This window comes from Sceloporus occidentalis, unplaced genomic scaffold, assembly GCF_023333645.1.
Source record: "Sceloporus occidentalis isolate IW3139 unplaced genomic scaffold, rSceOcc1.0.p SCAF_18, whole genome shotgun sequence".
Taxonomy (NCBI): Eukaryota; Metazoa; Chordata; class Lepidosauria; order Squamata; family Phrynosomatidae; genus Sceloporus; species Sceloporus occidentalis.
Genome location: NW_028316998.1, coordinates 15,853,156 through 15,880,806, shown reverse-complemented (window position 1 = coordinate 15,880,806; position 27,651 = coordinate 15,853,156). Strand labels below are relative to the sequence as shown.

At 39.5% G+C, this 27,651-nt stretch overlaps 1 protein-coding gene across 1 annotated transcript; it reads right to left on the bottom strand.

The window, feature by feature from the left end:
- Positions 1 to 12,279: 12,279 nt before the first annotated feature.
- LOC149302704 (ribonuclease P protein subunit p40-like) lies at positions 12,280 to 27,314 on the bottom strand. The gene is made up of 8 exons (XM_089482347.1): positions 27,198 to 27,314; positions 26,427 to 26,571; positions 16,090 to 16,158; positions 15,445 to 15,540; positions 15,210 to 15,335; positions 14,271 to 14,463; positions 13,463 to 13,597; positions 12,280 to 12,478 (listed from the first exon to the last, which is right to left on the bottom strand). Exons 1-8 carry the CDS (start codon positions 27,312 to 27,314, stop codon positions 12,280 to 12,282), a joined length of 1,080 nt encoding a protein of 359 aa, XP_089338473.1.
- Positions 27,315 to 27,651: the final 337 nt, after the last annotated feature.

Sequence of the window (27,651 nt, the reverse complement as noted above, 5' to 3'; positions counted from 1 at the left end):
AAACGCCTGTGGTCCGAGTGTATGGGAACAGAAAGGTAAGCGTCTGTGAGGTCCAACCTGGTGAACCAATCGCCCTCCGACATAAGGTCTCTGAGGAGATGGATGCCCTCTATCTTGAAGTGGCGATAGACTACGAAGGCATTGAGGGACCGAAGATTTATCACGGGGCGGAAATCGCCGGTGCGTTTGCGCACCAGGAAAACAGAGCTGAGAAAACCTATGGGACCGGGGGCTCGTTGAATGGCTCCTTTGTCGCGCAGTGCCCGTAGCTCCTTCTCTATAAGCGCCTGATCGGCCGCGGATCGGAAAGCAGGACGAGGTCTGCATATCTGAAAGGGGGGAGAGACAAAGTCTATCTGGAAACCCTGGACCATTTGGAGCATCCAAGGGTCGGACGAAATCCACACCCAGTTGTGGAAAAAATGGGATATACGGCCCCCAACCCGCAGAGGGAAAGAAGGATAAGAAACAGTTGGACTTATCGAAACAGGAACGTCCTCTGGGGAATCCCTGAGCGCCTCTGCCTCTGTAACCTCCACGTGAGATGACGGACCTTTGGTGGTAAGGTGGTCTGTATGAGGCCTGCGGTTGAGGGAAGTTCCTGGGGCCTTGTGATGAAACACGGCTGGCGGCCCGGCCCCGCGGTCGTCCAGCCCTCCCAGAAAAACGAAGGTTTGGTTGGAAAACCTTTTTCATGGAAAGCTTAGCTTTGTTCCAGGACGTCATAAGTGACACATGGCGATTAAGCTCTTTCACAAATGCGTCGCCGAAAAGCAAGCCGTTAGCGGCCACTCCTAAATCCTTGTTGCCCAACTCCGCCAGGCGGGGGTCCATGCGCAGTAAAGCTGCCTTACGTCGCTCGGTAGCAAAGGAAACATTAGCGTTTCCCAGGAGACAAACTACCCTAAGGGCCCAATCACGAATAACTTTAGGGTCTAGAGGGGTATTTTGTAGGAATGCCCTGTCCGCCAGGGATAAAATTTGGGTAACGGGTCATACCAGATCTAGGACCTTGTCCTGAGCCGACTTAAGGCCTTGCTCCAAACCCCATCTTGGGTCTTTTTTATGTACCGACAATAGAGCGACCACATTGGGGTCAAACTCTGGAGTAAGAGCCACTTAATCTGGGATGCATGGCCGGGGGCATTCGGCTCGAAGCTTATTAGGAACCTCCTTGGGAAGCGGCTTTCTGAGCCATTTATGGAGGTATAGAGCGATATGCTCGGGGGGAGCCCACTCGGTGGCCCTAGGGTGGCGTATGGTGGTGGGATCAAACATAGAAGACCCAGTAGGGTCAAGGACCGGGAGGTCAGTTGATGTGGAGGCGGAATGGGATTGAGGGGGATCGGCAAGGTGGGGCTCATCCACCAAATACTCGCGGACGAACCCGGAGTCAATATCTCTGGACGAGGCCAGATTCACTGATATATCAGATCCATTAGAGGAATCTGCACGCCATTCGTCCACTATGGACAGCGGATCATTATCAGGAGTGCTGGAGGTTTTAGGGCGTTTAGCGGGTGCCTTGCCCTTGCCTGCAGATATACTGCTGCCCTTCCAGGGGCGTTTAGAGCCGGAAGCCTCCCCTTCCGATTTATCAGATTCTGACTCTGACGGAACATGAGAAGGGCCGGACGGGACAGGAGGTTGCCCTTGGTTAGGTAAGTTGGCGGACAATTTAGAAAATAAGGACTCTACCGAAGTAGAGAACTTTGCTTCCAACCAAGCCATAAAGGCATCTTGGGAGGGCATGTTTTCCTGAGACATATTGTCTGTAAAGAAAAAGAGAGGGAAGTATAAGGGCAGGTAAATGAAGTCAGAAGGCACTGTATATATATATATATATATATATATATATATAATATGTATGTTATAGCATCCACAGGGGCTCAGCCTGGGACCTAAATAGCCGATATTTAATCCCCCAAACAGAAGGAAAATACAAAACAGGGCTTAGCCTGCTAAATATTACCTGTAAAAGAAAATAAGAGAAATAAAAAGCACCTGGAAAATAACAGAGAAATGGAGCTCACCCTTTTTTGAAGTGGAGAGCTAAGTAAACCTGAAAACGTCACCTGGTATGAAAAAACGCAGTTCAATAAAGCCAAACGAATAGAAATGGCGACCGGAATTCACCAGAACCTAGTGAGGGCCGAACGCAATGCTGAGAAAAACGGCCGAAAGCCGAGTATACAAGGGGAGTAGCAACGTGGCCGCCGCACGCGAGGACAGTGTGCAACAATATGGCGGCTAAATCTCGAGATGCGAGACCTCGCCGCCAAACCAAAATGGCGGCTGAACCGCCGGCAGCAACCAAAAAGCCCGCAAACCGCGGGTGAACGAAAGAAACGACCAGGGAAGTGGACTGGAGAGGTAAGAGGTAGGAAAAAACAGAAGGGGAAAGAGAGAAGAAGAAGCCGAGAAAATCGGCGGAGGTAGAAATGGGAAAGGCTATGAGGGGAGAAGGGGAACCTCAGAGAGGGGAAAGGTAATACCGGGAGACCCGGGATACCGGGAAACCCGGAGGCCTGGGAAGTCAGAAAATCGAGGAGTCCCGGCGACCGGGAGAAAGGGAAGGAAAAAACCTCCCCAGAAACTGAACCAGAGTGTCCGTTGACCGGGCGAAATATACATTACTAGAAGCAGCAAACGCACCAATATCCAAAAATACTGAAATCAAGTAGAAATAACAGGATATAGATATGTTTAAATAATTGACAAAAGGAAGAGGACTGACCTGCAGCTACGGTGAGCAGCAAAGAAAGAGGAAGAGGAGGAGGGCTTAGGGGTTTATATAGCTCCTATGTAGTGTTTTTCTATTGGTTATTCCACTTATGTTGTTAACTCTTTCTTTGCTGCTACTGTGAGAGTAAAGGAAGACTATGCAAAATAGGAAGCCTCCTGTCTTGCCTTAAAATTTGTTTACAATACCAAACATGATCAGAAAGTCTCCCTTTATCACAAAATATGGTTTTCATTCAACTGTACTACCTAATGTTGTACCTCACACCCCGGTTACTGATCTGAATACACAATTTTTTTTCTCATACAGTATTCTCTCTCTGATCCAGGACGCTATCAAAGAGGGACAAGAGGGCCACACTACTGCAACTTACCAGCTAGAGGCCTTCTCATGTTTACTGTCCTGTGACCTCATATGGCTACTGGCCGTGAACTTAAGAATATCCTGCCTGTTTAAAAACAAAATGGTAACTAAACCTGGTTGCAAATCATTTGGCCTTACTTTTGTTGTTAGAAAAATCCTCAATGTCCTCAAAATGCGGCATATTAGATGTTGACTGCGTCTTGGACTGATTATGTTCTCAGGTTTGCGCTGGTTATGAATTATACATCCACACATGTCAAATGTGTGTTTTTGTTTGGCACTAAACTCTCTATTTAACCCTGACATGTTTTTCAGTCAGTGCTTGGTTATCTAGCTTCTGCGCGGTTACGATGCATTCCTGATTCTTGTTGTTTTTAACCCCAGCTTCACCTTCTGGACATTTGGGATATCATCTCTTAGCCAGTCCCCCTACTTTACTAGTATATATTTTATATGTAAAAATTATCTAAATTGAGGTTCTTAACACTGTTTCATCTATCCTGCTGTAAAATATATTTTACCATCTCAATTGATTGAGACCTTTCTAATTCTTTCCTCTCCTATTTGTAGGAGTGGTCTGTTAGGATGAGATATTTTGTACTAGCCAGAGACAAATTATTTTGAAACTGTAAAAAAAAAATAAAACACTGTTATTCAAGGGACACAGCTACTGGTGTTAAGCTCATCAAACTTCCTGACAACATGTGAGTGAGATGAGACCAATTAGTTCTAGCACCTTCTTCCTACTTTACCCCAATGAGATAACAAGATGAACAACAAGAGAACAAGATGATTTCATTATTTGTAGATCACTCACTACTCTCAATTAACTTTAATATGTAATTTCAAATGTAAAAATTATCATTTATAATCACATTGAAATAGTGGCATCACCCATGACCATTATTATACTTTGTGTCTGGTCCTCAAGTCACATTATAAAATTAGCTAAATTCAGCCAACCTAAGCACAAATATAAGTGTGTATAACATAACTGTATTAACAACAACACAATGTACAGGAAGCATGGGGGAAGTTGAAAGAAAGAGCACAAAGTTTCTGTTTTTATAGCTTTTTTCGTGGCAGACATTAACACTTTATCTATAGAGGGATTTGGGTTCTTAACAGGGAACAGCGCTTCTAAAGAGGGTAATTTGGGAGGTATGGTATTTGGTAATGATGAATATTCTTGTGTGGATGATGTGTTGGAAATTGGTAATCGAGCAGGAGAAGCATTATAAATGACTGCTGTGTCTCTCCACCTGTCCTTGCACTATGTAAAAAATTTGAGATAAGAAGTATTGTAATGTGGTCCATACCTTAATTCCCATTTTCAACGTCTTATTTCTCAGGATTTAGCAAAGCTTATCATACAGGTACCAAAGAAATAATTTTATATAAATGGTAAGGTCCCTCTATTCGTAATGAATAAGTGAGGGTATAATAGAATAAAGGGACTTGAGAATTGTAAACCAAACTCTGTTTATTGAGTATATATATAATACAAACAATAATTAACTTTAATCCAAAAATGTATCTATAAAGCAGATTTCATAAGTATAATGCTTGCCAATAAAGATAATAATTTGCAATATACCCGTGAGATACAGTTTCTCAGTAAGCGCCGTACTCCACCCCCCAAAAACTTGCGATCTCGCTATCTTATGGACTTTTGTCTTAGCCAAAAGTTGGCATTGCCCCATGGGATGACCTTGACTATGCCACTCAAAGTTGTTTACCACGAATGGACACCTGCAAACTTGGATATGTCACTCAAAGTTGTTTACCACGAAATCCACCAATAAGATCGTGACACATAATATGTAAGTTTTATAAAAGCAGAAAGCTAAAATGTAGACAGTTGACCATCGTACGTTATGACTGCCTGATATCTACTAGTATACTTACAATATTATAAATGAAAGTGTGAGTACACTAAATCTTAATAGATAATTACAGTGGGGCAAAAAAGTATTTAGTCAGCCACCAATTGTGCAAGTTCTCCCACTTAAAAAGATGAGAGAGGCCTGTAATTTTCACCATAGGTACACTTCAACTATGAGGGACAGAATGGGGGGAAAGAATACAGGAAATCACATTGTAGGATTTCTAATGAATTCATTGGTAAATTCCTCGGTAAAATAAGTATTTGGTCACCTACAAACAAGCAAGATATCTGGCTCTCACAGACCTGTAACATCTTCTTTAAGAGTCTCCACTGTCCTCCACTCGTTACCTGTATTAATGGCACCTGTTTGAACTTGTTATCAGTATAAAAGACACCTGTCCACAACCTAAACAGTTACACTCCAAACTCCACTATGGCCAAGACCAAAGAGCTGTCGAAGGACACCAGAAACAAAATTGTAGACCTGCACCAGGCTGGGAAGACTGAATCTGCGATAGGCAAGCAGCTTGGTGTGAGGAAATCAACTGTGGGAGCAATTATTCAAAAATGGAAGACATACAGGACCACTGATAATCTCCCTCGATCTGGGGCTCCACGCAAGATCTCACCCCGTGGTGTCAAAATGATCACAAGAACGGTGAGCAAAAATCCCAGAACCACACGGGGGGACCTAGTGAATGACCTGCAGAGAGCTGGGACCAAAGTAACAAAGGCTAACATCAGTAACACACTACGCCGCCAGGGACTCAAATCATGCAGTGCCAGACATGTCCCCCTGCTTAAGCCAGTACATGTCCGGGCCCGTCTGAAGTTTGCTAGAGAGCATTTGGATGATCCAGAAGAGGGTTGGGGTGAAACCAAGGTAGAACTTTTTGGTAGAAACTCAACTCGTCGTGTTTGGAGGAGAAAGAATGCTGAGTTGCATCCAAAGAACACCATACCTACGGTGAAGCATGGGGGTGGAAACATCATGCTTTGGGGCTGTTTTTCTGCAAAGGGACCAGGACGACTGATCCGTGTAAAGGAAAGAATGAATGGGGCCATGTATCGTGAGATTTTGAGTGAAAACCTCCTTCCATCAGCAAGGGCATTGAAGATGAAACATGGCTGGGTCATTCAGCATGACAATGATCCCAAACACACCGGCCGGGCAACGAAGGAGTGGCTTCGTAAGAAGCATTTCAAGGTCCTGGGGTGGCCTAGCCAGTCTCCAGATCTCAACCCCATAGAAAACCTTTGGAGGGAGTTGAAATTCTGTGTTGCCCAGCGACAGCCCCAAAACATCACTGCTCTAGAGGAGATCTGCATGGAGGAATGGTCCAAAATACCAGCAACAGTGTGTGAAAACCTTGTGAAGACTTACAGAAAACGTTTGACCCCTGTCATTGCCAACAAAGGGTATATAACAAAGTATTTATGTGAACTTTTGTTATTGACCAAATACTTATTTTCCACCATAATTTGCAAATAAATTCTTTAAAAATCAGACAATGTGATTTATGAACTTTGTTGTCTCATTCTGTCTCTCATAGTTGAGGTGTACCTATGGTGAAAATTACAGGCCTCTCTCATCTTTGTAAGTGGGAGAACTTGCACAATTGGTGGCTGACTAAATACTTTTTTGCCCCGTTGTATATATTGCATTAATCTTATCATAAGCCATTACATTAATCATGAAGTAAATTTTTTATCATAAGCCTATAACAAAAGTAGCATATAGGGGGTAAGCAAAAGTTATTATTTATGATATTAATGATTGTAAGCTGACAAAACGAAACTAGCTTATGTCAGTAAACCAGTTCTGATCCAGAAATAACTCACCAAAGCAAGCACTTAAAGAACATAAATAGTCTACTGCATCAAAGACAACAAAAGTGCATATAGGCAGGGGAAGGCTGTGTTAGCATCAGCAATGCCCCAGATCGAGAGCATACTACACAACAGCTGGACAAATGACATGGTCCCACGTTCCAGCACAGCTACAAATTAATAACTATTCAACAGGTCTTTTTTATTACACTTAAAACAGGGTGGTTATTGTACAGCCTTATCTGAATGGACAGTGGTCCAAGATCCCGCCATCATTGTGCGCAAAGACCGTACAAATACTATGTCTGTCACACTATGTCCATGTGCCAAGAAAGCAAAAAAGCAAGGGGAAAGATTAAAAGAACAGAACATCAAGAAGAAAGAACAGCTGCAGGGGTACTAAGGAGCCATTAAATACTTGATTCTTGGCTCCTAATGCTCATAGAGTCACTATATACCAGTCCTCAGTGGTGAGAGGCAAGGCCTCTGCTGTTTTGATGTGGTGTCATGTAGAGCCGGTTTGACATACAAAACCATATGAAACATTTGAGCAATTCAATCCTCAAAACCTGTAAGCCAATAGATTGAAGCTGTTCAGCCACCCTCCAAAACTTTGGTGGGGAGTTTTGGCAAAGCCCACCTTTAAAGGCTCTACTCATTTCATATACCGTAATGTTTAATATGTTTTAAAATGTTGTCAGTTACTTTTGTTCAACAATCGTGCAATTGTGTAATGGATCTTAAAAAGTTGTCTGCTCCATCACGTCACTCATGTTTTGGAAACATAAGTTTCCCGCCAGAACCTCATGCTAGCATGACCAAACTGGAAGAAAAAAAAGATTGAGGTTTAGTTACACCCTCCATCAACACAAATATTTTTTTGACTGCTAATCTTTTACTTTCACTTCCAGGACTTAGCTGAGTCTCAGTCATTCTCATATTTTTCATTTCTAGGTCTCGTTCTGTTTTCCATCTCTCCTTATTCAACACCTTTCTTACTACTACTGCAGGGCCTTAATCAGTAAATTACGTTTGTGACCCTATCATCTTCGATATGGGTATGTGAATCTATTCTTACCTGCCACATCCACCACCTGATTTCGTCCCTTCAAGGCATGTTGGTGTAATTTTGTGTATTTGTTCTTCTAAACGTCCATTCTTGCACTCTATAAAGCCTGCAGCTTGGAGGTGATAGGAAATGTGGAACTAAGGAGTGCCAGAATCCAGATATCCAACAGAACTTAGTCTTTTTACATGTTTGTTGGTTCCCTCAGTGTCCAAAGCTGACTGAAGTATGGTCTTTCTGTGCCATACTCAGAACTTTTGACTTGTATTTTGTAGTCATTGATGGGCCACCTTCGATTTTGAATCAATCAAGGCACTGAGTTACTCCCAGTAAATTGTCATTTTGATATTAATTATGCGCCCCCTGAGATTTGTACTTTGTTTAATATAATAAAGTCTTACATAATGTAATGGTTCTTATCTGCTATCAAATTCTATGTTTCTATTACTCTTTTACATTAAAGAAAAATACAAATCTCAGTGGACCTCGGGCTTCTTCTGCCACATAACCCACATATCTCCACTGAGATTTGTACTTTTCTTTAACGTAATAAAGTCACATCCCATGCCTTCTGCTGGGAGAATGTTCCATTTATCTACTACCCTCCGAGTAAAGTCTTACTTAATGTAAGGAAAATTGGCAAAAGTTTAAGGACCACAGGATCCATAAGAATTGTACATTTATTTTATGTAATAAATCATTAGTTAATGTAAGGAAGATTTACTCTACTAAGAGGGTGATCGATATGTGGAACAGCATTCCAACAAAAGAAGATTGAGGTCTACAGAACTATGATTTTTACTTTTACTAAATTTAATAAAGTTTTACTTAATGTAAGGAAGATTTACTTTACTGAAAGGTTGAGGGACATTTTGAACATTCTCCCAGCAGAAGAAACTTGGTCCATAAGACCTCTGAGCTTTATATTTTAATAAATGTAATAAAGTCTCATTTAATATAATAGTTACTTTACTGGGGGGGTTAGTATGAGGAACCGTCTCCTAGCAGAAGAGTTTTAAGTCTTACTTAATTTATGGAAGAGTCACTTTACTGAGGGGGTGTGAATATGTGGAACGGCCTCAGTAACCTTAGGTCCATAGAACACTTGAGATTTTTATTTTTCCTTTCCTCATCTTTGCATCTTTCTATTATAAAAGTTATTGTATTGGCTAAGATTTTTTAAACAGGGCCAGGCCTAGGGTCATTGATGCCTGGGTGTCTTTTTTTGGGGGGGCACCTCCTTAACATAACCCCCTCTAACTACGCCACCACTTTGGGCTCCTCAAGTTCACTATGTAACGTCACTCAATTCCCACAGTTTTTGATGGTGGTACAGTATAACTCCCATAAATATATATAATTAGTGATATGCCCCAACTTCCATCACTGCAACAGTATAACTATAAATATATACCATGCAAGGCATTGACAATGATACACCCAAACTCCCATCCCTATATATTGAGCAAGATGCTGACAGTGGTACAGCATGCATTGTATGTGATGAGCTATTGGGGCAACCCCCGAAAACTCCCAAAGTGTAATCAAACAGGCATACTATAGATCACAGCCCTGGCACCCAGGTTGCATATCCAGGATATGCCAGCACCCAGGTTGCATACCCAGGACATGCCAGCACCCAGATTCCATACCCAGGACATGCCACAGCACCCAGGTTACACACATAGTAGCTGCTGCCGTACTCAGATTGCACTTATAGGAGTTGAGTAGCACCCAGGTTGCATTCACAGGACATGCCAGAGCCCAGGTTGCATTCACAGGACATGCCAGAACCCAGGTTGCATCATTGTCTGGCCTCACAAATGCTGTACTGGATGAATGGACAAAAAAATCCCACAAAAACACTCCAAAATCCTGTGGAAAGTCTTCCCAGAAGAGTGGATTCTGTTATAGCTGCCAAGGGGGACCAACTACATGTCTGTGTATTTAGAATGCAATGTCATAAAAGTCCCTGTTGGTGTGATGGTCAGGTGTCCCATTACTTTTGTAGTATATAGTATATGTTTTTCATGTGAAAAAGATAGTACATCCTATTTGAATTCTATGGCTTTACATATCAGGACATAATAACAATAATCTGTTTCTTAGCATGTCTAAAAATTAAGTCAGATGAACAACGCATGACATATTACACCGCGTCATGATCTACACCCAAATTTAACAATTGACATGCCAGATATGTCATGGAAATGTATCTCCTTAATGACAATTGACATGCTTGGTGTCATGGTGTTAAACTCGGCGCCCGGCGGCTAAAAGGAAAGTACTTAGAGGCAATTAACGATCACCTCCTGACTTTAGCCACTGTTGCTGAAGTGCCTCTGTATAGAGGCATTCAGCGAAAAAAAAAAGAAAAAAAAAAGTCAAGGGCCCCGTTTGATCGTAGGAGCTTTTCAAATAGCCACCTGATGGAGACATGCTGCCACTAACAAGATGGCGACTCATTTTTCTTCTTGAGAACAGGTACTGCAACCAACCATGCAGGTCAATGGAGCCCACCTCACTAATCACTATGTGATCAGTGAGATAATTAAAAAGAAATGTAAAAAAAATAACAAAATTAAAGGATGGTCCACTTATGCAGAATTAAAATGTATAAATACAAAGTAATACATGTAATAAAATTTTAATGGTGGAAGTTACAGTACAGCTGTCAAGAAGTTTTCCACAATAAATTCTTTGCGACATGAAACGGCTCGATTATAAGCCGCACCCTTAAAAGTTGGTGCTATATTAAAGATACATTTATTTTGAAAGAAAAAATACACATTAATGGAATGGTAAAACAATATTTTATCTAATGGACATGAATACATGTATTTTAATATTATTGGTATCTATTATACAGACGTTTGGAAAGCCAATAGCCATTTACAGCCCCTTAATTCATAATGCACCTTTCTAGTAGATATGCCCCTCTGCCCCCTGGTATGCCACTCTGCCTCCTGATATGCTTTATTCACCCCCCCTGATATGACACACTGCTCCCCTGATATGGTTTATGCCCCCCAGATATGACGCTCTGCCCCCATGATGTCATATTCCAGTGCTCAGCAGTGAAGCAGCGTGCACCGCGGCAGAGCAGGGAGGTAAGTGAACTACAACGGGGGGGGGGGGGGTCGGATAGATAGTGAGAAGGTAGGGGGAGGGGCTAGATACTGAGAAAAGGGGAGGGGCTAGATACTGAGAAAAGGGGGGGCTAGATACTAAGAAAAGAAGAGGAAGCGAGGTCTAGATACTGAGAAAAGGGGGAGAGGGGGCTAGATACTGAGAAAGAGGGTAGAGTGAGAATGAGAGAGAGAATGAATTAGTGTAGATGAATTGTCTGAATGAGGGAGAGAATGAATGAATTTGTGAGAATGCATTAATGAATATGTGTAAATGGGTGAGAATTAGTGAGTGACTGTAAAAGCGTTTGTGTGCATCGTAGATGTATAATCGAGTTGTGACACCAAGATGGCACAGGCAGGGTGTTTATGAGACAAAGACAACATAAGACGGGCTGTTTGGGGACAAAGGTGACTCATGCTGGACTGTTTGGGGACAACGATGGCAAGTCCTATGTGTGTTATCTGGGTACTGGTCAGGTTCTATATGGGGAATGGGGACGCCAGGGCTGGCTTTGAGGTGTGCAACCTGTAATCAATGCCTGTAATTTTTAGGGGGGGGTTATCTATACTTTTAATGTTAAGTTTTTATGTGAATTCCAATTGCTCTATACATGCAAAGCTGGGTTTGTGTGTTGATCTGCAATGCTATCTTTCCATACATTATTTATGTATACCTGCAAATATAAGGTTTGCGTGTCTTATTCACTTGATCTATACAAGTGTTTTATGTGTTGTTTATTTGATGTATACCTATTTTTTGGTGCAGGATCAGAGGAAGCGAATGCATGCTAGGGAATGTGGAGCGGGGCCCAAGGAAATGCTTGCGTAGGGTCCAATTTTTTCAATTTTAAATGTATTGGCAGCAGGGTCTTATATACAGGTTGTAAAAGTCTCTGTTGGTTGGATGGTCAGGTGTCCCAATACTTTTGTCCTTATAGTGTATATTTATTTATTCAGAACTAGAAAATACATGATTTGTAAGAAGTGAAATATCAGATATAAAATATCATATCTTGGCAAAGCTTTGCTTTACAACAAACGTGAAGGCAAAAAAACATTAGATTTATATTGTAAGAGGCACTAAATGATGGCACGAATATATTCAAATAATAAAAAAAAAAGTTAAAAAAAAACTGCCCTTTTATTTTTTAAGGTCCAAAACATATCTAGCACAAATATTCCATTCACAGAATAAATATTTCAGATTCAAATTTCAACAAAATTCTGTATTCCAAAAAGCTGCTTCTAAAATACGATATTAAGGAGGGCAGCCGTCAAAAGTTCCAACAGCCATGTGAATCCAGTAGTCCTGATTGTTAAAGACAACAAAGCTGTATAAATTTTCACCACCCTTGCAGAATCCATGTTCATTTTCTTTCCATGAAACAGGGCTGTCTGCAAATCCATGGACCATCAGGGACACCCAAGGTGCCAGCTTGGGTTCAGCAAAATACTCACTGCGGTGAAATTACAAAGGTTAGTTCTTAGTCTCTTTTGCTCCAGGAAATGATTTGCATTTCTAATATTGCACACAAAATCAGTGGCCAAAATAAACTATATTTATCTGTTTAGAATAGTTTTACATTTTTTTTTACCACATTTTCATATTATTGTATGATTCATATATTATTTCTTTGGTAGAATCGCAAGTGTTTTTGGTTTATCAACACTGTTGCTTTCTGTAATGGCAGAATAATTTTTTAAAATAAAAAGTTAGATTGCCACACCTGAAATCACCTAACATGCTGCACCAAGTTAACTGAGATCTCTCATCCGTTAAAAAATGCAAACTCAAAAGATCAGAATACAAGATGAGAGACATATAATGATATACTGTATGTTCCACAGCACATACCATATAGAGTGCTGGCCCAAAACATTGTGCTGCCTGGGTCCAAGAATAGAACACTGCCCCCCCCAAATCAATTAAGTGACTCCCACACACATGGAAAGCCACACCAACACACCTAGGCACTCAACACACAGTCAGACATTCACACGAAAATACCTTCACAGACACACACGTGGGCACACTAACACTCAGGCACTCACACTAACGCAACTGGACACACACACCAACATATCCAGACACTTATATACCAATACAAACATACATAAGCAGACATACACTAACATACCCAAATTTACAAAACTAACATACTCGGACACACAACTCCATTGTGAAACCTCAGCCGGTCCTTAATGCTGCTTGCAGTGCAAGCTGCGCACTACTACCGTGAGCTCATGCAATTGGATGCAACCCTGCTTAACTCCACCAACTCTTGCTGTTAAACACATACAGGCCCCAGAAAGAACATGCTTTGGGATGGCAAATTGTAATGTACCTTTTGGTTTTGTTTTAATTTTAAACAAGTTCCTGAAAGTATCATCCATTTCACACAAGAGATACAATACACAATCTAAAAGTTCAAATGTTTTACCGTAAATAAATCAGTATTTGATTTATTTTATTTGGCGTTATAAACCCAGTTATTGTACACAAATGCGCTTGTTCCACTATGGTATTTGGGACTGGGCAGCAATAGGCAGAAATGAAGCTGGATGACTTGTTATTACTGCAATATAAAAGGATAAAATTATTGAAAAAAATTTATTAAAAGAGAACTGTTCAGGTAAGTAAATACAATAAAACCATATACATAATTTTAAGTTAACACCCTTTATATGAAAACCCTTGTTATATCTTTATAATATATCCTTGTATGTTAAATTGTATATAACATATCCTTAGCTGCTCTTTATATATAACTGTAAAAAGTGTTAACATTATAGCGTTGCAGCTCATTTACAGAGCCAAGTGGCAAAAACTATTATATATATATATATATATATATATATATATATATATATATATATATTTTATTTTTTTTTCTTCTTCTTCTAAGCGAGATCTGTCTAAAGCAATGTAAATAATAAAAACTGACTCCCATCACACAATATCTTGCAATTATTTGCAGCTATTTTAACAACTGTTAAAATGTCAAATATGGTAATACACATTTCCCTTTAATGTAGCAACCAAAAACCCCAGTTAATGTTAAAATACTCCTTTACAATTTTACACTAGCCCCCACTTTTATACACAGCATATTCTTTAGGCCAGAGAACACACACAAAGAAATATAGGTGCTAGTCTCCAATCTTTGAGATTTGCCAGATACAAAAAACCTCGAAGCTACCCTAATGTCACCTTGACAATTCAAATATTATTTTGGCAAATACACTTACCAGTCAATGTTATTGCTGACTGCACCAAGCCATTCAAACAGCTCCTCGGAACCACAAGATTCCCCAGGTGAACCCTGTAACTGTCCACTCTTTATCACAGGACAATGCAAGTTCCTGGAAATTGTGGAAGAGACTTTGTAGGGGCACTCCTTAATGTCATACTTTGAAAAATAAGAAAGTATTGATGGGGTTTCTGGAAAAAGGAACCAAAATATTCATAAGGCATAACAAAACGCCTTTAAACAAAAATGCATAAAACAAACAAATGATTAGATCTTGACTAGAAATTAAACCAAAAACAAGTCAAACATGGCAATGGCTTACCTGTGCTCAGACAAGACTGGACATTGCCAAATGTCTTTTTCATCCAAAAGCAGATATATCTAAATATTCTTAAATGTTTTTGATAAACTGAGGGGTTCTCAGTTAAGAGCAAACAAACTAAATAGGAAGTCTAATTTGAAAATTTGACCAATAACTGCAGTGTACAAAGTTGGTAGTTTAGTTCTACCAGTACCAAAATAGTCACATATTTAAACATGAAAGTATTTAAATATAAATGTTTGTGATGTCACACATAGCATTCCCTCCACTATAGTTTTTTTGGTCAAACAATAATAATCCTTTTATGTGAGCTACGTGACAAAAAAAAACATTTAAGTGGTTTTGAGCACAAAGGCAATCATTTAATAAGATGAACATTATGTGTATCTCCTAAGTGTTCATTGAAAAGAAACAAAAATCCGTTTGGAGTAAAGAGTTTTCTGTTATTTTGAAAATAATTTCAGTTTGAAGAAAAGGATTACAAAGGAGAGGAAAATGTCAGGGAAATTATTTATATCTCAAATTTTTCAACTGAATGTAATGTAAAAATAAAGATCTTAAAAACATTTTGTCACTTGATTATCTGGTATTATACAAGAGCAGTTAGAGAATTACCTTCATTGTCCGAAGCTAGGAGAAAATCAAATGCTAACGGCTTCTTTTCAGCTAGACACCAGTGCACACGCTGGAATTTCTTTCCATCAGTGGTAAGAGATCTGTCTGTCAGGTCAACACTGACAACTGCAACAAAAAAGTATACCATGTTCAAAGTGTCCTAGTGTCATAAGAAAATGTACACAGTGTATAGACAAAAGCCCTGAAATGCAAAATACATAGATATAGTACTTACTATAACGCATGGCATGTTTTCCAGAATATAGAGATGGCTTGCCTTGAAGACCCAACTCCTCATAAGTGTCCTTGGCTACAGATATAAGTAGCTTTCCTAAATATAAAAATAAAAATTAGTTCAGGAATACAGAGCAGCTTGCCAACTTGTATAATTATTTTCTAATTATCAAGAAAAAAAAAATGTCCTAGTCGTCAAACAAAAAAAGTATAATATATCTATCCGTATATGCTGAAAAATACATAATGTATTTTGTGATTAAAATAGAGTGATATTCATGTTAACATTAGTTCAAGAGATCTCCACGTTGTTGTGAAATTTAAACATAGTCTTGTCCAGAACACTATCATGCTTTGATTAAAAAACAAACAAAAAAAACCCATAAGAAATATGAAAATGAAGACATTTATAATTGGAACTGAAAAACAGATGCCCAGAAAGTGGTTTAATTTGGGAACAATTTGGTACAGCTTCTGCTCTTTTACGTCTTGTTTAAAACAGTGTAGCAATTACCAACCAAGACTTTGTATTGTGCGAGTGTATATTAATCGTCCTTATCAAAAAAACGGAACATTAAAAAATCTTAATTATACATTTTTCCAGACCTACATGTGACCATGTAATTCTTGTTTCATAAATTACTACCTGTTGGTAGGAGAGCTGCAGTATTATCCTGGTCAATCCTTGTTTGATACGAAAGAGCATAAAAAGAACCTATATCATTTGCAAAAAAACAAAAACAGCATTGGTTATCAGTAAAATGTAATGGGTACCTACAAATACCAGAGACATAAGCGAAATCTGTAATTGCATATTACCCATTTCACATTTTTAATACTAGGTTTGTAAATAAGACAATGGGTGGCATGTAGGTCTATAGAACTAATTCTTAAGTTAGTTAACTCCTACACTTTAAAAAATAAAATAAAAAATATTATTATTAGTTATCAGATTAACGTTTTCAAAAAATATTGTCCTTTATAGTATGCAAAAATGTTAACTGTTTTGGAAATGTAACTGCTGTGGCCTTACCCCAAGTGGCCTCATCATAAGTGGCTATTTAAGAGTTACACTGGACTATCCAGACCTCCATCCCCGGTCTTCATGCTTTTCATCCAACTACTCCTCTGACAATTACTAATGTCTGCCATCTCACGGGTATGAATATCACATATTTAATTTGAACCCCTCATCTCCTGCTGTTACCCCTGTTTTCCACCTGGTATGTCTGTATCCTGCCTGTCTCCCTACCCTGCTGCTCTCAAAGAGTTACATTTGGTGCCCTCTAGTCTAGCTTAATTGCATTTGTTAGCCAAGGTGTGAAACATCTGCCTCCTGTATGCAATCACCTTATCTGACCAATTGTGAGGCAGCCCTATAAATTCCCAGACCTCACTTGGAAATGTAGCAGCTGTGGCCTCTCCCCACGTGGCCTCATCATAAATGGCTATTTAATGCTAGGTTTCCACTTGGGTTTTTGTCCTGTGTTATTTTCTTGATGAAAAAGGCCAGGAAAAACGCCAAGAAAACTGCCACTGCATTTTCCCGCGTTTTGGCGTTTTAGCCTTCCTGTGGAAATTGCTTTTTTGACCTTAGGCAGTTTTTCCAGCCTTTATACGTTGGAATTTTCACCCAGCTAAAAGGGATTAGGATAAATGGCAAGTATCTGCCCCCTCCTGATGTCATTTCCTTGGTAGAGTTTTACTTAAACACGCCCCGGCAGACCCTTTTGTCTCTTTTCTGTGGTTTGTAAGGCATGCTTTATTCCGAATGTCTGCTCTCTTGGAAGATTGGCCCCAAATGATGGTGCAAATTGTTTGCTGTTGCTTTTGGCACGCAGGATCCAGTTGGGTATGTTTGTTTGTAATGGCATTTGTTCCAAATGGTGTAAAATTCACCATGAACTTTGTTTTGTGTGAAACCGTTTGTTTCCAGCCTATTTCTCGTAGGACACACAGATACTGGGTCCATCCTCTGCATTGTAACTGTGGAAAAAAAAAACGCCATAAAAAAATGCCATGGCAAAACCCACATGGCTTTTTCATGGCGTTTTTTTCTCTCCCATAGACCTCTATTGGAGATAAACGCCAGAGTGTCAACATGCTGCGATTTTGAAAAACTGCCACAGAGCCCAAAACGGCAGAAAAACGCCAAAAAGGACTGAAAAATCGCTAAACAGAAAAACGCCAAGTGGATATGGCATTGTGCGATTTCCTATTGAAGAACAGCTAAAGCGTTTTTTTCACTAATAAAACGCTGTGTGGCTGAATTGGCGTTATAATGGGCGTTTTAATGGGCGTTTTTGCAAAAAAACCAACCCAAGTGGAAACCTAGCCTAAGAGTTACACTCGAGTTAAACTGGAGGGAAACAACATACCAGGTACCACTGCAGAAAGTGTTCTTGTTTTATTTTAAATCAGATGATCCCATTGTGGAAAAAGATTAAAAGAAGCTTGAATATAGGAACTAATACTAGAAACCATTGAAAATGATGAGAATTTGACCCTAAAAGAATCGAAGACCAAAAGTAAATAAGATCAAACCCTTCGAAACTTAGAGATCAACCTTTAACCTTCCTAGTAATGAGATCTTTAATTTCTTAAGAGTCAAGAACTATCTGACTAATACAGGTGCAGTATTTAAAGACGAGACTTAGTTTATTAAGATTAGTCTTTAATTCATTAAGACAAAAAAAAAATTGCAATAAATTAATAGAACAAGCTCTAAAGAAAACAGCCATCATAACTTGGAATAAAGAACATTATTATAGAAGTTGACTGGTTTAAAGCATTTGAAAGATTTAACAAAGAAATACATAGTATCTCGCTAGTTTAGACATATTACAAATTAATAAATAGGTAGTACCTAACACCAATAAAATTAGCTAAAATATATTCCTCTTGTGGAGATATATTTTGGAGATGTAAGGTTGAGAAGGCAAATTATGTACATTTCTGGTGGCACTATATTAAGATCAGACCTTTGTGGAATGCGACTATAAAAATTATGCAAAAGTTAGGAAGTGTGAAACTTCCAATAAAACCCAAAACAATATTACTACATGTAAATTGGCCTCCCTTCAACAAAATCCAATCCGCTTTGGCTATCCAAAATTGCGGCAAAAATTATAATCACAAGAAATTGGAAAAATGATCAAAACATCCCGATTACATCTTAGGCTATTATATCAGCTGCAAATGGAAAGAGACATTAGAAGATCTAAGATGTCAATAAAGAATATACAAAATTGGGATAGATGGATTGGTCTACTTCAAAAAAACAATTTCGGGATGTAATTAGACCAGTTGAAAATTCAGACAATCTTTTGCATTATTTATTTGGAATTAGCTTGGCAAGTGAGAGACCACCAGTTGGCTGAAATGTGGTGTCTCGTATTGTAAAAGTATTGTTTTTCTTCTTTGTTATATATATACTCCTCATCTTGGAGAGATATGATGCGTAAAGCTTAATGTTTGATGGAGAAAAAAAAAAATAAAAAAAAAGAATCAGTTTAGTGTGGTGTTTGAGCAGGGAAGTCACCCAAAATACCACATGACTGAAAACAATGGCAGCATCCAGGTATGCAGATAAAGGAAGTTCAACAATATCAGGTAACCTACCTACGTGAAAAATAACTTATCACAGTAACTTAGTAAGTTATTTCCCCAAACATTATTTGAAGCCGCCTTTATGCTTTTAAACATTTTATTCATTATTCTAAGTATTTTTAGTTTTAATCCATTATTTTACAGCACATTTTCTTTGCATCTGTGCGCTTAACCCTTTTAGTCCCCATAGGACCTGCCTGTGCATCCTTAACATTTGTGGAAAGAAGCCTATTAGACATCTCCTTGCCTCTACACCAGCGATCAGGTTGTCAGTCGCCCCGGTGAACACTGGGAATGCCCAGTCACGCGAATATGCACTCCCTTTCCGTAAGTGTCACTGCTGGACTGGAGGTTCACTTGAGGAAAGGAGAGCCTCAGCAGAGTCGTTCTAGGCCAGTGATGGCAAACCTTTTTGAGCCCAAGTGCACAAACTGCAAACCAAAACGACTTATTTTTTTCAAAGTGCCAACACTGCAATTAAACCTGAATAACGAGGGGGCGTGGCCAGGGGAGGGCTGGCAGCCTAAGGCCTGGGGGGCAAGTCAAGTGAAGTGGCTCCGCCCCCTCGCACTCACCTTTCACCCCTCATGCTGCTCCCATCACTATGCGGCCATCAGACTGCTGGAAAACGGCCGCTGGGTGCTGATGCCACTGGCCGGAGCTACTTTAATCCTTTTTTTTTATTTTTTTATTTATTTAATATGCCGGATCGGCTTGCCATATTAAAAATAAATAAAGTATTCAAGTAGCGCCGGCCGGTAGCATGAGCACCCAGCGGCCGTTTAGATAAGTTTTCCAGCAGTCTGATGGCCGCATAGTGATGGGAGCAGCGTGAGGGGTGAAAAGTGAGTGCGAGGGGGCGGAGCTTTCACCCCTCACACTGCTCCCATCACTTGGCGGCCATCGCATACGGCCGCTGGGTGCTGATGCCGCCGGCCGGCGCTGCTTTAATACTGTTTTTTTTTCATTTAACAGCCGATCCGGCTTGCCATATTAAATTTTTTAAAAAAAGTATTAAAGTAGCGCCGGCCTCCCCAGAGTATTCTCTGGGGAGGGTTCCCCCCAGAGAACCGTGGGAGATGTAGTCCGCGGGAGCCGACGCCGTGACTACAGTGTATGGCTGTAGTCACGGCGTGCCCACAGAGACGGCTCGGTGTGCCAACAGCGGCACGCGTGCTACGCGTTCGCCATCACTGTTCTAGGCCCTGCTGGGCTCTTCCATTGCTCCTCCTGCTGGCTCATTGCAGTTATTGCATTCTGCAATGCAGTACTATGGAGCCCTGTTTCCTGATGACATTGTAATCAGCATAAAGAAAGTTTTTCTTCCTTCAATTTGTTTTAAACAAATAAAAATTACGGGGAAAAAAAGAAAAAGAAAATATATTTTTTATATCTAACCCCCCCAAAAAACCCAAAACAATATATATATATATATATATATATATATATATATATATATATTATATATATATAACGTGGGTTAATATGTAAAGCATGGATGTGGACCACTGGATTAAAAAAATATGTATGTGGACTATGACTGTAATCAGGAGATGTTCCTAAACATAAGTTGGGTCATTGGTCAGCTGTGGCGCCTACATTATAAACGCAAATGTAAGCAAGATTGTAAAAATGTGATTTGTTTTCTATTTTAGTAAAGGTTTTATTATTACTGATAATTATGCTTTATGTCAGGGGCGTCCAACATGCGGCCCGCGGGACCTCGAGGTGCGGCCCGCGTGAGATCGGCAGCCAGGATCACAAGAGCCCTGCAGCTTACTTGTGGGAGGGTCTATTCTCTGCTCCAGCTGCTTCCTCTGTGGGGAGAACGAGGGAGGCCGCGCCCCCTGCTGAAGTCTGTGAGCGGCATCGAGAGCTGTAGAGCAGGTAAGGGGGTGGGGAAGGTTGTGTGAATGAGTATGCCTGATTGAGGGAATGAATCTGTGAATGAATGAATTTGTGTGTGTGTGATAGCATGGATCTGTAAGTGCTGGAACCTAGGCATGATGGCACTGTGATTGCTGTTAACAATCCCACTCCTATCATGCCAAGTCAGCCAGTACATGCTGAAACCTGGCTAGCTGCCCCCCTTGTGTATTGAGGCTGCCAGCAGTATGGGGTCTGCACTCACAGCCACCCTCTCCCAGCATGTATTGGGTGACTTGGGATTATAGGAGTGTGATTGCTAACAGCAATCTGCTAACAGCAATCACAGTCCCATCATGCCTAGGTTCCAGCATTTACTGGTTGCCTGGGTATAAAAAGAGTGTGTTTGCTGTTAGCAATCACACTCCTATCATGCCAAGTCAGACAGTACATGCAAAAACCTGGCTAGCTGCCCCCCTTGTGTATTGATGCTGCCAGCAGTATGGGGTCTGCACTCACAGCCACCCTCTCCCAGCATGTATTGGCTGACTTGGGATGATAGGAGTGGGATTGCTAACAGCTAACAGCAATCACAGTCCCATCATGCCTAGGTTCCAGCATTTACTGGTTGCCTGGGTATAAAAAGAGTGTGTTTGCTGTTAGCAATCACACTCCTATCATGCCAAGTCATATTGTTGATTTTTTTTGTCCAATTGTGGTGTGTTACTTTTAATAAAAGCGTGGTTACACACTAAAATTGGACAAAAAATACCGGTACAATGCCCAGCCAACCAGTACATGCTGGAATCTGGGTATGCCTGAGATTGCTGTTAACAATCATAATATATAATTGTTTGTACAATTTTGGTGTGTAACTTACTTTTATTAAAAGTGTGTGGGGGGTCATTTTCAGTTTCGGCTAAGTGAACCCTGAATTTTCGGTTTTGGTCCAGAATTTTCATTTTAGTGCATCGCTAAAATAAATAGAACTATTTTATTTTTACTTATCCAGAATCCTGAATTTGTAGGCCCAGAAATCCCAGAAATCAGTGAGAGGAAAAGTAAAGGTTTTGTCTCATTTACTTTTTTTTAATCTGCATATTTTATTAAAGGCCATATTTTCTCACAGTGAAAAATGAGTGCGGCCCGCGCACGTATACAATTCTGATGAAGTGGCCCACTGCAGAAAAAACTTGGACGCCCCTGCTTTATGTATTTCTGCTTCTCCTGAAAAAAAAATGTATAATTTGTGTGGGTTCATCAAATATGGAATATTTGGTTATGAAAACCCCCGGACTGAATGGGGTTAATGGATCAATGCATTTTGAACTCTTGATGTCTTCTGAGAACCAAATCTGAATCCAATGTTCCTATCAATTTATTTCCAAGAGTGTTGAATGGAGTACCCCAAGGATCTTATATAGGCCTTATTCTTTTTAACCACTTAAGGATAGTGCTATGTATTTCCTCATCTACTATTTCCCTCTTTCCCATTTACTGTGCCTACACTAATATATATGTACCAAATTCATGTAATTAAAAATTGTCTTTTTTAAAAAAAAAAAAAAAATTTAACTGAATAAGTGTGTGATTTAGATATTAAATTATAAACACCTAGGGTAAATGGGAAAAAATAACTTGTTCTGATTTGGAAACCACCCTATATTCTTAACGTATTTTAAAATACATTTAATTTATTTTAAGTTTCTTGTTTTTTGCCTAACCATAACAACAGCAGTAAGCCTGTGATCACCTCAGCGTGAGATTCTTTTTTTGTAGAGACACGTCATGACAGAACACTGAAAGCAATATCCTGATAATTTGCAAATTACACAAAATATAAGACAATCAAATCAGAAATAAATTCCCGCTAATTTATTTTGACACAATAAGACGGTGTGATTTGTTTTCCCAACCAGTGTAAATATGTAAAAATGTAAATGTGTCAGGTGTAGTTTTTGTTAAATGATTTGCTTTACCTAAAAAGATATGTCTCAAAATATGCTCTTCATGTTCTATTTTATACAAAATCCACTATTGAATTAATGCTATAAAGGGGGGGTGAATAACCTGAGTGCATTTATATTTATAAACCACTTTACACTGTAAATCTCTAAAGCAAGTCCTGTAGGTGAGATATACCCCCACAACCACCAAACAAAACATGCAAAACATTTAAGATGCAAAAAAAGGGATAATGCAGGACCTGGCAAAAAAATAAAAAGTATTATAAAAGTATAAATCTGTATGGAAGTCACGTACAGATGGGTCCTCAATCAAAATGACAAAAATAGCCTATTAACGCTACTACAATCTACAAATACGCTGACCAGCCTTAAGATTATGACCACCTCCCTAATATTACGTAGGTCCCCTTTTTGCTGTGATAACAGCCCTGACACGTGGAGGTATGGACTCCACTAGACCTCTGAAGCTGTGCTGTGGTATCTGGCACAAATACATTAGCAGCAGATCCTTGAACTCCTATAAGTTGTGAGGTTGGGCCACCATGGATGCATCCTGGTGCCATGTGTTCTCCAGGTAAGCAACACACAAGACTATACACGTGATGTAAAAGAAAACGTGATTCATAAGACCAGACCACCTCCTTCCATTGCTCCGTGGTCCAGTTCTTATGCTCACGTGCCCATTGTAGGCACTTTCGGCAGTGGAAAGGGGTCAGCATGGGCACCCTGATTGGTCTGCGGCTACGCAACATACACAACAAACTGCGATGCACTGAGTGTTCTGACACCTTTCTATCAGAACCAGCATAAACTTATTTTAGAAATTTCAGCTATAGTAGCTTGTCTGTTTGATTTAACCACACGGCCAGCCCCACCCCCATCAATGAGCCTTGGGCGCACTTGACTTTCTCTACTTTTCCTTTCTTGGACCACTTTTTATAGGTACTGACCACTGCAGACCAGGAACACCCCACAAGAGCTGCAGTGTTGGAGATGCTCTTACCCAGTCATCTAGCTATCACAATTTGGCCCTTGTCAAAGTCGCTCTGACAGTGGCGTCGGCAGGGGGGCCATGGCCCCACTTACATTATGCTGTGCCCCCTCATGTGCCCCCCCAATTGAAACGCCGTACTCATGTATGAAATCACCCTGCCCACCGCCGGGAAACCGGGACATTTCCCGGTGTGCCGGCATACCAAGATCTAATTGCAGCCGATGCGGCTGCCAGTTTCAAAGCGGCTGAAAAACAGCCTCCGCTGGCCGCTTAATGGCTTGCCTGCATGCCGAGCAAAAAAGTAAGTATTTTATTTTAAATAAATAGTTGAGGTGAGAAAGAAGGAGGGACATTAACAAGGGCGGGGGCTGCCTTGGGAAAATTAAATAATACAAAAAGATGGTGGCTGGGGACATAATAACACAACAGGGTGGTTAGAAGGAAGTCACATAAATCAATACACAAACGGAGGGGGTAATACACATGGGTATGGGGGCCATTACATTAACCAGTACAAAAGGGGTTGGTGCATCATTACACAAGGGAGGGGGGCTGGCTGGGGGCATCAAATAAATCAATACACAAGGGTGTATTGCAAAAATGCACAAAGGGGGTGGCTGGGGGCACAAATACACAAGGGGGCAATACACACAAACAACAAAGCAATGTGGAAAGCATTTTTTATACTCTTAGTAGCTTATCCCATCCTGATGTGGGGGTCCATATGGCAGAGCCTGTCTTGGGGTGTGTGTTTGGGTGTCAGTGTGGCAGACCCTGTCCTGATATGTGTTTGGTCATCTGTTTCCTGGCACTTTACTTACTGTAGGGATAAATAGAACTTTGTAATTTTTATTTATCCAGAATTTGTAGTCACTTCAGAGGACAAAACTTTCTAGGCCTAGAAATCAGTGAGAGGAAAAGGTTTTGTGTTATTTACTCTATTTCAATCTGAATATATTATTAAAAAGGAAACTTAGATGTTGGTTTATAGTTTGTGAAACACAATTCTTCATTATACAGGACACTATTCCCCTTTGGTTTCACAGTCCTTCCCTGTTAAGGGAGACTAAGCAGTATTCATCTTAGTTATATGCAACTGTACGTTATCTGTTATTAGGTATTCATTTGGTGATGCAGTGCTAGGATGGTTGCGTTGCATTAATGGCTAAAAGTTTTGTTGAAGTTTCATATTTCGTTTTGAAGAATATTGTTAAGTATAATGCTATCACTGTTTTGTTGCGCTGAATTAAACTGAACTTTTTCATGTAAAAATGTTTGCAGTAGCAAATGTTTTGATTCCATTATGTCTAATCTCCTTAATTTATTTGGGCCTTTTAACTTTTTGGATTTCTGGGATTTTAATAATGTGATAAAAAAGAATGATTTATAGTTATTTGGATGTCAAATAGTGTGACTCAACCATGCGATAAAACATATGGGGCTGGTGTCCAAATGTTTCCAGGGCTACTTTTCATCCTCAGTCCGGACCCACCTAATAAGGAGGCACCAAATAAAATACCGTATTTGCTCAATTATAAGACGACCGCCCAAAATCTGAATATTAATTTAGGAAAAAAAGAAAATGCGTGAATATAAGACGACCCTATAGGAAAAAAGTTTTACCAGTAAATGTTAGTTCATGTAAACTATGTAAACTATTGATTGAGAAAATTATTTAGTTTTTATTTCCTTTTATTTTCCAACCTGCCCCCCAGTTATGCACATCTGCCCCTATGTCTTTTTATGTGTCATTTATACAATAAATATAAATATACAAAGGATGTGAACTGCCTTCATCTCTAATTTTATACTTTCATGTTAAAGCTACCATACCAAGGAGCAATGTTAAATGTCCATATTCTATTTTTGTCAAATATTTATAAAAGTACGTTTAAAGTTCATTCAAGTTACGTTACAAATTATTGTGAACATAAAAATATTTATAATTAAAAAAACAATATCATGAGCTTTTGGTACAATGCCAGTTTAGCTGTTATAATTTTGAAATCATCTTTCAATTGTGGACTTAAAAGAGATAAGTATAGATTATGTAGTTTAAAAATGCATGTGTAACGCATGTGTATACATATATATATTTTGTATATTATTTTTTATTTATATAGCGCCAACAGTTTACGTAGCGTATATATATATATATATATATATATATATATATATATATATATATATATATAGTGTAAATGTAGCGTTTTATAATTGCCCCCCTACTTTGGTCCTTGGCCTATGTGCCCCCCTAAATATGAAAGCTGGAGATGCCACTGCGCTCAGATCCTTACGCTTGTCCATTTTTCCTGCTAATGCATCAACTGAGGACGAAATGTTCACTTGCTGCCTAATATTTCCCACCGACTGACATGTGCCATCATAACAAGATTATCAGTTATTCACTTCACCTGTCAGTGGTCATAATGTTATGGCTGATCGGTGTATGTAAAAGGAGGTTCCCATTGCCATTTTAATATTTACATTTAATAAATATTTACATGTTCTAAACTCACTTATGATGGAATGTGCCATTGTACTTACCCTTCTTTACAAATTTGTTAATAAATTCTTGGGTTATAAACTCATATAAGGGGAGATTCTTCACAACATAATAATTTCCAAAGCTTTCAATAGTGTTTTTAATCTGTTCAGGTAAAGACCCACATTCAGGTAGCAAAACAGATGCCTGTTGAAAATGAACATTTGTAATTTTATTCATCAACTAATATTAAGATAATATTTAATGTATTAAACTTATATTAAAAGTACGGTATTACTAAAAGTATAACATAGAAAGAATAGCAAATGTCTTGCTAAACATACACACTATTGCCAAATTTGGTGTGTGTGTATAAACAGTTCTACATTTGTTGATAAACACTAGCTCTTAAAAAAGTCAAATAATTAGAATGTAAATTGAAGTATTATTTCATTTGAATTCCCACCAAGTCATTAAACATCTCTTTTAGTCAGATGGTATAAAATGCTACTACAGGAACTGGATTATGGGTTCAGAAAACTAATGCAAAGATTTAGATATTATTCAAAAGAAACAATAACAAAAGGAGATTTGGTAACTTTTCATTTATAAAACCCAAAACCATGATATGAGATCTATACAAAAATTTTTATGACTCACATAAGACTCCTGGTGCTGATATTGCTATGATTAAAGCTAGCTTTAAGACCACCGTAAAAGCTTTGCTACCACACTAACAGCATGCAGTGTACTCCAGTAGGAGAAACTCCATAACCTGCAGTGCCCACTATACATGTGAAAATGATGGGGGAAGTATTCCATGTTGCACTCACCGAGCAGTTAAAGTAATGGGTTTCCACGTGAGCCGAATGTCTGGATTTCTCTTGCAGGAAGTTGGACTTCTCGCAAACCAGCAAGTGCCGGGAACAGGACTGCAAACTCTGTAGCATGTTTTCACCGAAGCTGAGAGAAATACTGCTGCACAAGGAGTTACTGTATTACCAAAGCATCGCACATTTCATATACAAGGAAGAGGAGGTTCCTTGCTGCGTTTCCTGACATGCGGCAGTGTTGAACAAAAGAGGATTACACTGCCACCTGGTGTTTTACATAGAGTATTGCAGTGGAGATGCTAAACAGCGTTTCTGTAAGTTTTTACTTTCCGTTTTCTTTTTTTTTGCACTGTTTAGTTAAAATGAATAGCTGGCATGAAGCAAGTACTGAGCCGAGTACATCTCTTGCAAAAACCACATGGATTGAGTTTAACATTATACATGTGGCCAATAG

What these genes read in the sequence shown, in the direction of transcription:
- LOC149302704 (XM_089482347.1), bottom strand. Translation starts at nt 27,314, where the DNA reads ATGCTACAGAGTTTGCAGTCCTGTTCCCGGCACTTGCTGGTTTGCGAG. An exon ending in CCTAGCTTCGGACAATGAAG is followed by an intron (nt 14,464 to 15,209) that starts GTAATTCTCTAA and finishes TCCTTTTTCCAG; the next exon opens with AAACCCCATCAATACTTTCT. An exon ending in GTCAGCAATAACATTGACTG is followed by an intron (nt 13,598 to 14,270) that starts GTAAGTGTATTT and finishes TTTATATTGCAG; the next exon opens with TAATAACAAGTCATCCAGCT.